The sequence below is a fragment of the Garra rufa genome, chromosome 9 (assembly GCF_049309525.1).
Source record: "Garra rufa chromosome 9, GarRuf1.0, whole genome shotgun sequence".
Taxonomy (NCBI): domain Eukaryota; kingdom Metazoa; phylum Chordata; class Actinopteri; order Cypriniformes; family Cyprinidae; genus Garra; species Garra rufa.
Genome location: NC_133369.1, coordinates 22,411,391 through 22,427,885, shown reverse-complemented (window position 1 = coordinate 22,427,885; position 16,495 = coordinate 22,411,391). Strand labels below are relative to the sequence as shown.

At 35.8% G+C, this 16,495-nt stretch overlaps 1 protein-coding gene across 2 annotated transcripts in view; it reads right to left on the bottom strand.

Moving 5' to 3' along the window:
* Positions 1-1,389: 1,389 nt before the first annotated feature.
* Positions 1,390-16,495, bottom strand: part of adam15 (ADAM metallopeptidase domain 15) — a 30,036-nt gene continuing 14,930 nt past the window's right edge. The window contains exons 13-25 of one of the 2 annotated variants that reach the window (XM_073847128.1): positions 15,081-15,173; positions 14,797-14,992; positions 14,592-14,700; positions 13,803-13,998; positions 12,970-13,047; positions 12,098-12,209; positions 11,498-11,645; positions 9,923-10,031; positions 7,218-7,283; positions 7,011-7,091; positions 4,157-4,225; positions 3,833-3,987; positions 1,390-3,732 (exon numbers count right to left, since the gene is read on the bottom strand). In XM_073847128.1, coding sequence (XP_073703229.1) covers positions 3,663-3,732; positions 3,833-3,987; positions 4,157-4,225; positions 7,011-7,091; positions 7,218-7,283; positions 9,923-10,031; positions 11,498-11,645; positions 12,098-12,209; positions 12,970-13,047; positions 13,803-13,998; positions 14,592-14,700; positions 14,797-14,992; positions 15,081-15,173 — 1,482 coding nt within the window. In that variant the 3' untranslated portion in view covers positions 1,390-3,662. The remainder of the gene's footprint in view (positions 3,733-3,832; positions 3,988-4,156; positions 4,226-7,010; positions 7,092-7,217; positions 7,284-9,922; positions 10,032-11,497; positions 11,646-12,097; positions 12,210-12,969; positions 13,048-13,802; positions 13,999-14,591; positions 14,701-14,796; positions 14,993-15,080; positions 15,174-16,495) is intronic. The other variant, XM_073847129.1, reaches the window with a different exon arrangement.

The window sequence follows — 16,495 nt, the reverse complement described above, 5'->3', positions numbered from 1 at the left end:
AACCAAACAAACCTCTAATTTTGCTGATTATCGCTGCTGAAAATGGTCAATTATTGTCATGTTTTGGGCTGTACTAATCAGATGTACCGGAAAAAAACATTTGGAACTTATAACAAATCAAGGAGAAGAGTGGAAAAAACTGTCTGAGGAATAAAAGGCGTTTGTGGTTGGCCAAACTGAACCAAGATTTCCAGGGCAAGAATACTGACAACATTCAAGTTTGCTCTTATCATTTCTAGTCAGGTAGGTGAAATATTAGGCTAACATCTTAAATACTGCTTGTACATATCTTTAACACCTATTAACTTCAGTTTGTCAAAATATTGCGCCCTTTTCTGCTTACTAAGTCCTTGGTTTAGACAGCATAAATTAGCAAAACAATGTAGCCTGTTCAGTAGTACATGTTGACAGGTTTACATCAGAGTATCTCCAAAATGGCTGCGCATCCGGGACCAGATTGTGACATAAGTGCAAACCCTTTATACAACTTCCAACAGATCTTTATTGCTGTTTTGGAAATAATGCTTGTCTTGTATTCTGTAAAACTTATCGTGAGTTAATTAAAACAAAAACAAATATCTGCCAATGGGGTATATAAAAAAATCCAACTGAATTTAAAATAAAAACCAATTTTTGTACTCCACTGGCAGATATTTGTTGTTGTCTCAAGCATAACATCACTGGAGTTTGTTAAATCACTAAAAATCAAGATTATACATCATCTCAAGTAATTGTATCCTGATTTAAGGACGTTTAGATATTTTAAATTGACAACAAGACAAAATAATGAGGTAAAATATTGTGTATACAACATTTAACAGCTTTATTTTGATAATTTAAGATGTTTAAAGGTTAAATCTGAGATATTTGACTCAGATTGTTGGACTTTGATTTGTGGAAGAAGCCTTGTTATAGTTTAGGCCATGCGAGATTTACGTGTGAATATAGTATCACGCTCTGGCTATACAGCATGCAATAAAAGTCAGTAGTGACAAAGGTGGCATTACTCAGCATATATCTCATCGAGAAGATTGTCCATAACGAGACTCATGCTTTTCATCATATAAGGTTGTCACAATGGGATTTTTAGCAAATATTCAATTTAATTTCTGTTCTTCTGCCTATACCTGCTTCCTCTGCTTTCAAATTTTCAGCACAATGACCTTAAACTCACTGAGGAGCATCAATCTATTATCATCACAATCATAAACTTTATATGACCCACTCACCACCATAAAAGGATGTGTTGTCACATCCCTCTGTGATTTTACACTGTAATGTTAGAAAATGTTTATATGGCCATAACCTGTGTGATCAATCTAGATAAATAAAGCATGATAGATGACTCAATCAAATCAGGCAATCAAAACTGCATGCATGAATCAACTGTAAAAATAAATCCCATGTTTATTGCATTAAAAATACTGCATATTTCAAAATACACTTAAATATACCTTCCTCAGTCAGTGCTTTGATCAAAAAGGCGATCTTCATCCTCCAATCAGCCAGCTTTGTCCCTGCAGCAGCATTTACAATCACAATCTAAAATGTCTTGATACAGATATAAGACATTACTTTGCAGTAAAGACTTTACAGAGAATGTGTGTTCGTGTCCAATGCTAATGTCTGTGCCGAGACCAGCTGATGTTAAATGGAATGTAATGTTGACAGAATTTACAGGAAAATTTTCAGCTCGAAACAAAGAGTTCTGAAATTTAGTTTTGGTGCAACTGCATTAGAACAATCATTGATGAAATGTCGTGTGGCAAAGTAATTAGGCACCAAAGAGGTTCTGTAAGAAAAGATCAGGTCATCTATAGGCAGGCAAATTGAGCATGCATACAGCATCTCAGGGAAAGAAATCAGGACTCCGTCCTCAAGGCATCATCTCGTCATATCCTACTTCCATGCGCTGTACTGAGCATCTGAATCGCACAAGGAATGTATATCCACTTTTGTCCACTCCTAAAAAAGTTCTTCAGAATTATAAAATCCTTTCATCTTCACTGGAGTCTGTAATTTCACCGATGGCCCAGTGAGCCTCAAGATGAGTAGCAAGTTGAAGTTCTGATCCAGATGCAGAGCAACAGAGGTCTGTACAGGTGTTAATGTTCACCCTGCAGAATCCTCACTCATGGTCAGTGCAAATAGAATTGTGCAAGTCTACATCTCGTAGTGTCCCACATTGGGTCCAAATGGGGGGGAAAAATCATTTCCTCAATCTTAGGTTTTTTTTTGTCTTGTTTCCCAGTAAAAAGAAGCCACCATAAAAGTCCTTAAAATACGTTTACATAAGAAGGAAAACTGCATGAGATAAGAGTCAGAGAATAAATCTTAAAGGGACAGTTCATCCAAAAATGAAAATTCTGTTATTAATTACTCACCCTTATGTCGCTCCAAACCCGTAAGACCTTTGTTCATCTTCACAACACAAATTAAGATATTTTGATGAAATCCAAAAGTCTTATGGGTTTAGAAAGACACAAGGCTGAGTAATTACTGACAGAATTTTTATTTTAGGATGAACTATCCCTTTAAATCTTCTCTGAGATAGAGTCAGAGAATAAATCTTACATTTAAAAATCTTATATTTTATACACTACCAGTCAAAGGTTTTTGAACAGTAAGAGCCTGCATTTATTTGATCCAAAAGTACAGCAGAACAATAAAATTTTGAAATATTTTTACTATTTAAAATAACTTTTCTATTTGAATATATTTTAAAATATAATTTATTTCAAAGCTGAATTTTAATCATTACAACAGTCACACAATCCTTCAAAAATCATTCTAATATTCTGATTTGCTGCTCAAAAAAACATTTATTATTATTATTATTATTATTATTATTATGTTGAAAACAGCAGAGTTGATTTTTTTTAGGTTTTGTTGATGAATAGAAAATTCAGAAGAACAGCACTGATCTGAAATAGAAATAATTGGCAACATTATGAATGTCTTTTATAATAACTTTTAATCAGTTTAAAGCATCCTTGCTAAATTCAAGTATTAATTTCTATCATTTTAAAAATAATAGTAATTATACTGACTCCAAGCTTTTGAATGGCTTTTTATTTCAGATAAATGCTGATTTCTGGAACGTTCTATTCATTAAAGAATCCTGAAAAAAAAATGTACTCAACTGTTTTAAATATTGATAATAATAAGAAGAAGAAATGTTTCTTGAACAGCAAATCAGCATATTTGAGTGATTTCTGAAGGATCATGTGACACTGAAGACTGTAGTAATGATGCTGAAAATGTAGATTTGGTCACAGGAAAAAAATACATTTTAAAACATATTCAAATAGAAAGCAGTTATTTTAAATAGTAAAAATATTTTACAAAAATACTGCCTTTGCTGTATTTTAGATCAAATAAATGCAGGCTTGGAAAGCAGACGGGGATTCTTTTCAAAATTCTTAAAAATCTTACTGTTCAAAAATGTTTGACTGGTAGTGTATATAATTCTGTATTTATAAATATATAGGGTATATATTATACCCTAGATATTCAGAATATATTCTCTGAAAATAAGTCTTAATATGTTATGCATTTTTTCTTCTCAAATTTATTTTGTTTTAAGGACACAAATATTTTTACTATTAAACAAGACAAAATACTGAAAACAATTTGCAGCCGGGTCAGCGTTTCCTTCCTAACTATACTTGGTGAGGAGCATGTGGTTTCCCAGGGTACTGCTGTCTCCGTAAAGGCGGATGAGGTGCAGGTCTGTGCATGGAAATATCACATTACAATTTTTCCAAAGACAGTATTTTATTTACTTGTCTGTTGTATAAATATTGGGAGCAATCAACATCAGTCTTCTCACCTGGCTGGAGCAGCAGCTGATGTAGGGTTACGTGAGTAAGCTGATGAAGATGCGGCAGGTCCTGGATGTCCCAGCAGTGGGGGTGGAGGAGGGTGGGATGAAGGATCCACAGGCAGTGGTTTCCTGGGAACCGGAGGTTTGGGGGGAACAGGGTTCTGAAACAGGATGAGGTCTTTCAGAAAACTTCAATATGCAATACATTATAGTTCAAACTATAGGACTGCACTGAGATAAATACTGTAGATACTCTCAGATGTTTTAGAACAAGAGCTGATTAGTGTTGTTAATTAGTGAGGGTTACACTTTACACGCCTGCGGCGATACCTGTCGGGTAGAGAGGACAGGGTCAGGAGGGAGAGGCTTGCTTGGCGCAGCCGGTCGTGCTCCTGTGGCCTGGACGTACAGTCGCAGATGCAGCCATGTGACAGAGAAAAGCAAGCTCTGGGTGAGACTAATACTGTGCTATTTTAATCAAATCATTGGGAATCAATCTATTCCACCATTTCCCTTGATCACAATTTGTCCAAGACCAGACTGAATCATAGGCCATGCACTGCACAACTGATTCCTCAGATTCATCCATGCAAGAGGCTGGTCTAATATCTCTGTTTTCACTTTGCTCAGAGACTGGGAGAGATAAAACACATGCAAAATAGGAACATGATATGGGGCAAAGACTGTTTCACGGAACTGTACTAAACTTGAACTAAGGTTAAAGGTACTGTTACGGTTGAAGTAAGGTTAACACTGTGTGCCAAGCATTATGTAACAGTAGCTGATATCGAAGCAACAAAGTATTTCTGCATGATGCATCACAGAATAGCTTTTACAAAGCAGTTATTATTAATAGTCATGTTATCCACTTCTTTAACTGGTCAAATTTTATTGTGGAGGGTGATAATATATCTGTGACAATGCTCATAAATAAGTACATAAAGTCACTATGGAAGTGTGTTTTTGCCACTGAATAATAAAATAAAAACTTTTTATTTCAGAACAGTGAGATATAAAGTCAGGATTATGAGATAAAACCCACAATTCTGACTTTTTTTTAGGATTGTGAGATAAAAACTTGCGATTGCGAGAAATAAAGTTAGAATTGTGAGATAAAAACATGCAATTCTGACATTTTATCTCACAAATCTGACTCTTTTTCTCAGAATTGTGAGATATAAACTCACAATTGTGAGTTATAAAGTCAAGATTGTGAGATTAAAACCCGCAATTCTGCCTTTTTTTCTCTGAATTGTAAAATAAAAACTCAGAATTCTGACATTTTATCGTGCAATTCTTATCTTTTTTTTAGAACTGTGCGATAAAAACTTAATTCTGACTTTTTTTCCCGCAATTCTGACTTTTTTAGAAGTGCGAGATAAAAACTTGCGATTGCGAGAAATAAAGTTAGAATTGTGAGATGTAAACGTGCAATTCTGACATTTTATCTCACAAATCTGACTCTTTTTCTCAGAATTGTGAGATATAAACTCACAATTGTGAGTTATAAAGTCAAGATTGTGAGATTAAAACCCGCAATTCTGCCTTTTTTTCTCTGAATTGTAAAATAAAAACTCAGAATTCTGACATTTTATCGTGCAATTCTGATCTTTTTTTTTTTAGAATTGTGCGATAAAAACTTAATTCTGACTTTTTCCCGCAATTCTGACTTTTTTTCTCAGAAGTGCGAGATAACTCTCGTAAAACTCGTAATTGCGAGAAATAAAGTCAGAATTGTGAGATAAAAATCCGCAATCCTGACATTTTATCTCACAATTCGCAAGAAAAAGATGTTTTTTTATATTGGAATTTTGAGGGAATTTTGTTCTCAGAATTGTTTATAACTCGCAATTGCATGAGATAAAGTAGTCACAATTCTGAGAAAAATTGGGAGTTTTAATCTCACAATTCTGACTTTATAACTCACAATTGCAAGTTTATATCTTACAATTCTGCGAAAAGTCAGAATTGCAAGATGTAAACTCACAATTAGGAGAAAAAAATTAAGAAATGTGAGATAAAAAGTTGCAATTCCCTTTTTTTATATTTTATTTAGTGGCAGAAACAGGCTTCCATAAGTCACTGCTTCTAGTGTTGATGTAAACATATTAACTCAACAGGGGCAATCACTTTTTCACACAAGGGTGCTAGGTTTATATAAATCTGAATAATTTCCTTTTTAAATATTACATTTTGACATTTGTTTGCATCTTTTAATGTTAAATTTTAAATAAAATTTTAGAATGTATTATACATTTTTTAATTTTATTTTCTACTTGATATATTCTAACTTAATTTTGTACTGAATTTAAATATTTGAATTGTATTAAGATTTTATATAAATGTATTCAATAATTTAATTACATTTCCATATATCCTTTTTCCAAACCACTAGGGTTGTTCGTTAATTTAATGTTAATGTTTAATTAATTACTCAGCCAGAAGTTGTTCCAAACCCATAAGACTTTTGTTCATCTTCGGAACACAAATTAGGATATTTTTGATCAAATCCGAGAGTTCTCTGACCCTTCATAAACAGCAAGGGTTCTAACACATTCAAGGTCCATGAAAAAACAAGAAAATCTACAAAATAGTCTATGTAACATCAGTGGTTCAACCATAATTTTATGAAGCTATCAATGCTCTTGGTACTATTCTGGACCTTGAACGTGGTAGGACCCTTGCTGTCTATGGAGGGTCAGAAAGCTCTCAGATTTCATCAAAAATATCTTAATTTGTGTTCCGAAGATGAACAAAGGTCTTACGGGTTTGGAAAGACATGAGGGTGAGTAATTAATGACAGAATTGTCATTTTTGGGTGAACTATCCCTTTAACTTACAACTTGAAGTGCACATTTTGATGAATTAGATGTCGATAAAACTTTTCTTTATGGTGATATTTGAACATATTCCAGATTACATCTTGCTCTCCCCCAGTCTGATCTCACAGGTACTAGGATCTCAACACACTCCAAAGAAACCACCAGCCCTTTCACATGCGCAAACCATCTTACTGTTAAAGTCAAACAACAGAGACACAAGCACACCTCCACATGCAAAACCACACAGGGACACAGACCACAACTAGGAACATGGAGTGAGTTTCTACAGGTAGACACTTTGGGCCAAGACAACGTAACAGCCACAGTCAAACATGACAGCTAACAGCAGATGCTCCCTCTACCTTGCACTGCATCTTGCTCTCTGAGGGGATGGGGTCAGGAGGAAGGGGTTTGGTAGGAGGGGCGGGCCAATGCCCCGTCAACTGAAGAACCAGAAAGAGCAATAAAAACTGCATTGGTTTGTGAAAAATCACACACCACTACATCTACCAGAAGACCTCTATACATCTCTGTTTCTCACAAGCTTTGTGAGCAGCAATGAGATTTACCTGAGCGGGTTTAATGACAGGATCAGGAGGAAGAGGTTTAGTTGGAGCAGCAGGCCTGTTTTGGACCTAACAATAAGACAAAAGTGTTGCGGAGGGGGGTAGTAGAGAGGGAGTGAACTTTTATTGCACATGCATGTTACAATAAAGAAAGTTAGCTGTTTTAAGCATGACAGTGAGCCAAGGATAACTGGCTGGTATTGTTATAACAGCAGCAGAAGGAGACTCAATGAACTAGAGGAACTGTCAGATATTTTTGCAGTTCATGCAGGGAGCAATGTATGTGTTACATATGGAGGACAAATGCATTTGGTCTTTACTTTTACTGCATCACACAATTTTTTTGTCATTTCGAGGATAGAGTCATCCAGATCATTTTTATTATCCAGGTGAACGAGAAGGGTTGTGACTTCTATAACCCAAACACTGTGTATCAGCCCTCAGTAGCCTTAACTGACCTTTCAATCTATAACTAGCATTTTGCCTCTGTCCTTGTTAGTGATCAAGAAAATAAATAATCTACTACAGGGAACTACATCATACATTCTAGGGTTGGATTGTTACCAGAATGTCCGCTTTGATATGATATCAGATTGTCAGTATTGATATTATATCTGTATCTTTGGGAACAATTAAACAGCCTTGGGAAAACAGATTAAATTACACTAGGGGTGTCTATAGATTAATATAATGGATTTAATAATATAAAATATTAAACTTACACTGTTTTTCAAAAGTTTGGTATCAGTAAGATTTGTGATTTTTTAAGTCTCTTTTGCTCACAAAGGCTGCATTTATTTGATGAAAAATACAGAACAAAAACTGTAATATTGTGAAATATTATTACAATTTAAAATAATGTTTTTATATTGTAATATACTTTAAAATATAATTTATTCCTGTGATGCAAAACTTAATTTTCAGCAGTCATTACTCCAGTCTTCACTGTCACATGATCCTTCAGAAGTCATTCTAATATGCGGATTTATTATCAATGTTGGACATTTTTTGATGAATAAAATGTTCAAAAGAATATTCAAAATACAAATCTTTTTTAACAACACATCCTTGCTGAATAAAAGTGTTAATTTCTTTCAGAAGACTGACACCAAACTTTTGAATGGTAGTGTATATTGTTAAAAAAAGATTTATATTTTAAATAAATGCTGTTCTTTTAAACTTCCTATTCATAAAAGTATGCTGAAAAAACTATCAAAGTTTCCAAAAAATAATAAAAATCAGCATATTAGAATGATTTCTAAAGACACTGAAGTCTGGAGTACTGGCTGATGACAGTTCAGCTTTGCATCACAGGAATAAATTATATTTAAATTATATTAAAGTAGAAGACTGTTATTTTTAATTGCAATAGTATTTTGCAATTTTACAGCTTTTTTCTGTGTGTCCGATCAAATAAAATGCAGACTTGGTGAGCATAACAAAAGTATTCTAATGATAGTGTTTATAATTAGAATATAATTAGAGTGTTAACAATTGATAGTACCAAAAATGTTTGAGGTCAGTAAGAACTATATAATGCTCACTGATGCTTCAGAAGAAAACACCGTGCATTAAAAGCCAGGGGTGTAAACTTTTGATCAGAATGAAGATGTGTACATTTTTCTTATTTTGCCTAAATATCACTTTTTTCATTTAGTACTGCCCTTCAGAAGCTACAGAAGATACTTACATGTTTCCCAGAAGACAAAATAATTGAAATTTATCATGATTTTCAAATGCATTGTGTTTCCTTCTGAAGCATCAGCCAGTGTTTTACAGTGGTTCTGTAATAGTTGCATATTAGTCCCTCAGTTGTCCTCAGTGTGAAAAGATGGATCTCAAAAGCATACAGTCATTGTTGGAAAGGGTTCAAATACACAAAAATGCTGAAAAACCAAAGAATTTGTGGGACCTGAAGGATTTTTCTAAAGAACAGCGGGCAGTTTAACTGTTCAGGACAAACAAGGGGCTCATGAACAACTATCACTAAACAAAAAAACACAGCTGTGGATCATTCAGGTAACAACACAGTATTATAACTTTTGAACGGGGTCATTTTTATAAATTCAACTGTTATTTTCTCTTTCAGGTCAGTAGTAAATAAAAAACAACATGCATTTTGTATGATCCCTCTTATTTTGGTAAAATAATTAACATTTTGCAGATTCTGCAAGGTGTATGTAAACTTTTGACAGACAAAACGGATATTTTCTGCCAAGCCCTAGTGTCCGGGCCTTGATCTTAATTATCTGGCATGAAGGCATGATCTAACATTTAATGAAGGATCTGAGTAATTAAAGACTGGAGTAATTGGATTGCCAGTTCCAGATGCTGAAAATGTAGCTTTGCCATTACAGGATTACATTACATTTTAAAAAAACAAAACAGTTATTTTAAATTGTTTTTAAATTTCACAATATTACCATATTTACTGTATTTTCAGTTACCTTTGTGAGCATAAGACACTTCTTTCAACAACAAGAAAGAAGTGAGAACATCTTATACAACCCAAACTCTCATCTACCACCAGCTTGCTTTGTCATTTCCCCTCTCTGGATGTGGTGACCTCACTGTGAGCTCATTTCTGTATTTCCGTGCTGACTCTCAGTAACCATACACCGCATAACAGAAGATCATGCTCCAGTAATTGCATCAGCGAACGGTGCTCTGGAGCAGCACTGTTTTTCTATAGAGCAGATTTACTGTACCTTGCTGATAGCCTGTGTGAGAGGGATGTCGCTCTGGTGGGGCCACTGGTACCTAAGCGGTTGCACCTGATCTCCATTTCGAGCATTTGTAAGCTCCATAGCAGGAGTCCTGTGGGGAAAATACAATATCTTCACAAAATATCACATATTTACACACTCAAACTAATGTAACATCTTTCAGCATAGAGAAATATGATTAGAACTGTGTTGCTGCTCAATTTCATGTACATTTCATACCAATAATATTAGAGGGAATTTGATGTTACAAAACCACATAGATAAGCAAGCATCTAAATCTATTTCACATACACCAGCACTGTTGTGTAATAGGGAACTGGAGAATTGTGTGAGAAAGACAGCTAGCAGGGAGACACTTAGGAAGACTACATAAACATTTTTTTTCTCATCGAGCTAGACCTCCGGTGTCCTAAAGAAATTTAACTCTTTAGACTGATCCTGGAAGTCCTAGAGTGTATATAACTAGAGAGGAGCTTGTCAATGACAACTCATTCAAAGCCAATTTTTATGATTTAAATTTTTCTTCATTGTCATTCAAAGCCCCTGCTGGTGAGAGACAAACGTTCAGCTACACGAGTATAGCGACTGCTATCACATGGCTTGTTTTTGCACCACAAACTGAAGCTGCACATTGACAGATACCTCCGGTTTTCCTCTTTCACACAGCATTCAATATAGGCCACCGAGACCGCACTGCACAATGGGTAAAACACAGTAAAATAATATCTTAACGCTTTTAGAATATGATCTATGCCTTTGATGGATCTTATCTCTTATCTAACATTAACACCTAAGATTGTAATTTCTGTCTGGCTGTTGTATTTTTAAGGTACCTGTGTTCTTTTACAGTACGTATGATTTCTATTATGCTGACTGAAGTGAATTTATCTCATTGCAAAGGTGGTCTGATCACTGATTTTAAAGCACATGTGCCAAACGCTTAGAAATGCACTCTTTGTATTTATGTTTTCAATTTTTTTTCACTGGGGTAGTTTAAATTTAATGTGGTGTAACCATCAAGTAAAAAGTTATATTATCCTTACACCTTGAATACAATTTTAAATTTTAATAAGCAGTTTATTTATTTATCAATTAAAATGTTAAATAATTAACTATTTCTACATAATAAAAGATTATGGCAAACTACTAAATCACTTTTTTTTTTTTATTCCTTTTTAAGGCTTTTTTCCTTCATTATGTTGTCATGACTGTTGTTTCACCAGGATATTTATGATTTATCTTTCCCAAAATGAATTTTAAAACAGAAAATTTTAAATTTGAAAATCTGGAATCTGAGGGTGCAAAAAAAAAAAATCTAAATATTGAGAAAATCACCTTTAAAGTTATCCAAATGAAGTTCTTAACAATGCATATTACTAATCAGAAATTAATTTTTGATATATTAGGGTAGGAAACTTAGAAAATATCTTCATGGAACATGATATTTACTTAATATTCTAATGTTTTTGCTGCTTTGCTAATGTGAGATAAATAACTGTAATAAAGTATGTCATCTCTAAACCCCTGTGTCATTCTGTGGTTTTTTTTCAGTCTTACCGGCTCTGTCTGGATTTGTTGAAGGGGGTGTGGCCGAGGTACACAAGGCCTCGTCGACAGCGGGGGAAACGGAGTGCGACAAACAGCAGCGAGACCGGTAACACAAACAGGAAAATGACCAGCAGAGCCACCCTCGCAGGATCCGAATCTGTATACAGACAAAAACCAGGCTAAACACTCCCACGCCAATGTAATCAGTGTGATGAAGTGCTACTTACGGAACACAAATGTCTAAGTTACAGTTAGTCAGTGTGTGTGTGTGTGTGTGTGTGTGTGTGTACCTGGTATTCATCACGTTGTGGGGACCAAATGTCCCCACAAGGATAGGAATACCAGTAGATTTTGACCTTGTGGGGACATTTCTCAGGTCCCCATGAGGAAACAGGCTTATAAATCATGCACAATGAGTTTTTTGAGGAAGTAAAAGTGTGCACAATCTCCTGTGAGGGCTAGGTTTAGGTGTAGGGCGATAGAAAGTACGGTTTGTACAGTATAAAAACCATTACGCCTATGGAATGTCCCCATAAAACATGTAAACCCAACATGTGTGTATGTGTGTGTGTGTGTGTGTGTGTGTGTGTGTGTGTGTGTGTGTGGTACCTCTGGGCTCTTGTGCAGGGCCGCTGTCCACACTGCCACCCGTTCCAGAGTATCTGCAGTCAGGAGGAGCCCAGCCTTCATCACAGTGACAGTTCTTATTACTGTTACACACCTACACAAACAAAACAGAAACATAATTGCATTTGCAAAACTTAAAGGGGTAGTTCACCCAAAAATGAAAATTACCTCATGATTTACTCACCCTCAAGCCATCCTAGGTGTATATGACTTTCTTCTTTCAGACGAATCCAGTCGGAGTTATATTAAAAAAATTGTCCTGGCTTTTCCAAGCTTTATAATGGCAGTGAATGGATGTTGAGATTTTGAAGTCCAATAAATTGCATCCATCCATTATAAAAAGTGCTCCACACAGCTCCAGGAGGTTAATAAAGGCCCTCTGAAGTGAATCAATGCGTTTGTGTAAGAAAAATATCCATATTTATAACTTTATAAACCGTAATCTATAGCTTCCGCTAAACTGTCGTATGCATTGTTCTACTGTTTTCCTTTGTTGTCAACAAACCTTGGTTCTCGTGAGACTAGCATATTCTCACTGGGGCTTACGCTACGTCTACATCCTTCATCTGCTAGAACAACACTCTCTTGTAAGTGCATGTACGACAGTTAGTGGAAGCTAGAGATTATGGTTTCTCAACAGCCATTCACTGCCATTATAAAACGGAAGAGCCAGGAGATTTTTTAATATAACTCTGATTGTATTTGTCTGATAAATGAAAGTCATTTACACCTAGGATGGTTTGGGGGTGATAAAGTCATGGGGTAATTTTCATTTTTGGGTGAACCCTTTAAAAATGTTTATAATTATTTAAAGTTGCGGTGTTTGCTTCTTCCCTCCCCTCCTCTCTCCTCACCCCGTGACCATTGCACTTCCTGCGGCATTCCTCGACACCAAACATAGACACGTCCCGGCACTGTTGGTCTACACATGCCTGAGAATACAATGTTACAATAAATCAAACATGCAATTAATATAATACATCTCAAATAAGTTTTTAAAAAGCATTTTTTTCTCATTGGACTATAAATAAATGTATATATAATTTCTTTAGAAATTTGTATTTAGGTGTTTTACACTTCCAAATAAAATGTTGTCTATATATAACATTCCCCAAGCAAGTTATAGCCATTTATTACAATCATATTATAGGCGCTTTTCAGTGAAAAACAGGCCTATTTAGTTTATTGATAATATAGACCTGTCCAAAAATGTTTCAGGAGTAAAGTCATAGCAGAAACAGTGTTATATAATAGCAAAACACAATAAAAAAGTAACTTTTTTAGATAAATATATTCTTAATCTGAGTATGAACAACAAACACGAATAGTGTAGAAAGTAGTGAAAACAACTGAACAAATTGTCTTGTGCAACAAAAATATAAACAGTCTAAATTATTCACAAACTACACACAAAATGAGAGCGAAATATACTGAGTGCAACAGAAAAAATTGTGCAAATAATCTTTACAAACTAAATAAGAATTAGTTACATTATATAACAACCAAATAGATTGATCTGCTGTACTGCTGTTTCAAAAAAACAAACAACAAAACAAAACTTCCTAATTCTCTTACTATGGTATGAAAATCTGTTATTATGGAATTTAATAATGACACTAAATATATGGTAGAATTTCCATATTAGATAACTAACAATCCTAAAAATAAACATTCTATGGACACTCACCTTGTTGGGCCCACAGGCCGTCCCCTGTGACACCATGGCTGGGTCAGAAACGTCATCACCGAGATTAAAATAGGCGCCCCTGCAGGTAAAGTCACTCTGGTTCAGTTTGACCGTTGTGGTCAGAATCTCAGCGTTGGAGCCCAGCAGAGGACGTTCACTTCCACCCTGACACTGGATCCTACCACAGTGCACATCCCTAAGCAAAACAGAGCACATTTATTACAAAGGTTAAAATCATATTTCCATAAGATCCAATGTAATTGAATGTGAACAACATTACAGCACAGTTTCAGCACATTTTGTTGTAATTAAAGGGATACTTCACCCAAAAATGAAAATTCTGTCATTAATAACTCACCCTAATGTTGTTCCAAACTCATAAGACCTTCGTTCATCTTCGGAACACAAATAAGGATATTTCTGATGAAATCCGAGAGCTTTCTGATCCTGCATATACAGGAACGCAACTAACACATTCAAGGCCCTATATGACGACTGTTTTAATAATTTTGACAATGTTCTTACTACCTTTCTAGGCCTTGATCATGGTAGTTGCGTTGATGTCTATGCAGGGTCTGAAAGCTCTCGGATTTCATCAAAAATATTTTAATTTGTGTTCCGAAGATAAACGAAGGTCTTACGGGTTTGAAACAACATGAGGGTGAGTAGTTGATAGAATTTTAATTTCTGGTTAAACTAACCCTTTAAGCTTACACAGTATGCAAATAAATCACAAAACAGACATGATCATGTCAGTGCTTGAAAATCATCAAGACTACATGTCCTCACCCTTTCAAACAGGGGATGTAGGAACCGTTGGACATCTGGCCACAGTTTCCATACTTATTCCCCTGCTTATTCACAGAGGAGAAGCAGATTGGTGGAGCGTGGGTTGAATCTTTGAAGGGTGGAAAGAACAGAGAATCAATCATAATAAATCTAGACTCTAAGTAAGAATCATTAGATTCATCATTGTGAAGCATGTGACACTCACTCTGACCCCAGAGCATTTGGCACTGATCGTCCAGACTGGCACACACGCCGCTGTAGCAGTAAGAGGACCCGTCCTTGCATGATTCTCCATTCTGCAGAAACACATTAGGAGGACAGTAGGGCGAAGTGCCAGTGCAGTACTCTGGCAAATCACACTCTCCCAATGGCTCCCGACACACCGATCCAGCCACGCGCAGCTGTGGGGAAAGAGATGGATGGAATGTAATGCAAGAGCGGCATTAGCAGTGCATGTCTAAATGTGTGATCATATGCACCTTTACAAACCTTGCAGTTTTCACAGCAGATGCCATCAGAAGAGCACTGGGCCCCAGGAATTAGTTTACATGTGCTGGCATTGCAGCAAGGATCATTACATTCCTGAACACACAGAAAGCAGATTACAGAGGTGAAGAGTGTATTGCTACATTTACTCTACCAGTCAAAAGTTTTTGAACAGTAAGATTTGTAATGTTTTTTAAAGAAGTCTCTTCTGCTCACCAAGCCTATATTTATTTGATCCAAAATAGAGCAAAATAAGTAATATTGTGAAATGTTTTTCCTATTTAAAATATCTGCATTCTATTTGAATATATTTTAAAATATAACTTATTTCTGTAATCAAAGTTCTACTTTCAGTATCATTACTCCTGTCTTCAGTGTCACATGATCCTTCAGAAATAATTCTAATATGCTGATTTGCTGTTTAATTATTATTATCAAGATTTAAAACATTTGAGTAATTTTTTTTCAGGATTCTGTAATGAGTAGAAAAATGCAAAGATCAGTATTTATCTGTAATAAAAAGCTTTTGTAACATTATACACTATACCATTCAAAAGCTTGTAGTTAGTAGAGTTTATTAGAAAAATAAATGATAGAAATTAATATTTCTATTTAGCAAGGATGCTTTAAAACTGAACAAGCGTGATGATAAAGACAGATTTCCATTTCAGGTAAATGCTGTTTTTTTCTGAATTTTCTTTTCATCAAAGAAACCTGAAAAAAGCTGTTTTCAACATAATAATAATAATAAATGTTTTTTGAGCAGCAAATTATTAGAATGATTTCTGAAGGATCATGTGACGTGTTCCTGACGTGGAAGCAACCGCCGTCTCTGTTCCTGACGCGGGGGCGGCTGCGCGCTCTGTTCCTGACACGGAGGCGGCTGCGCTCTCTGTTTCCGGACGCTGAGGCGGCCGCGCTTTCTGTTTCTGACGCGGCGGTGACTGCACTGCACGGGCCTGGCCCGCCATCCCTCCCCCTGAGTTGCCTTCCTCCATACCTCCTCCCTCCAGACTTTGGGAACGTCTGGAAGCCGTTCCGTAGGGAGGGGGTACTGTCATGATCGGGGCTGTGGGTTTTCCCTCAGCCACCTGAGGTCGCTGTTCTGGCACTGCACTCCCTTGATTGTTCACGTCTGTCTTGTCATTTGCACTGATTCACTCACAGCTGTTCACTATCTGGACTCTGTATAAGAACACTCACTCTTCATTCCGTTTTCATGGCTGCATTGTCTTGTGTCTTTGATGTACTTTTGTGTTCCTGATATCCCTGGCCTTTGATCTTGTTCTTGGTTTTGTTATTTTGTGTTCTAGTTATTAGTTTTGTGCCGTGTTGGCCTTTTGTCTTGGTTTGTTTATTTGTTTTATTAAAACACCTTTCTCCCTGCATTTGGACCCAGACCTCCCCTTACGCAATCG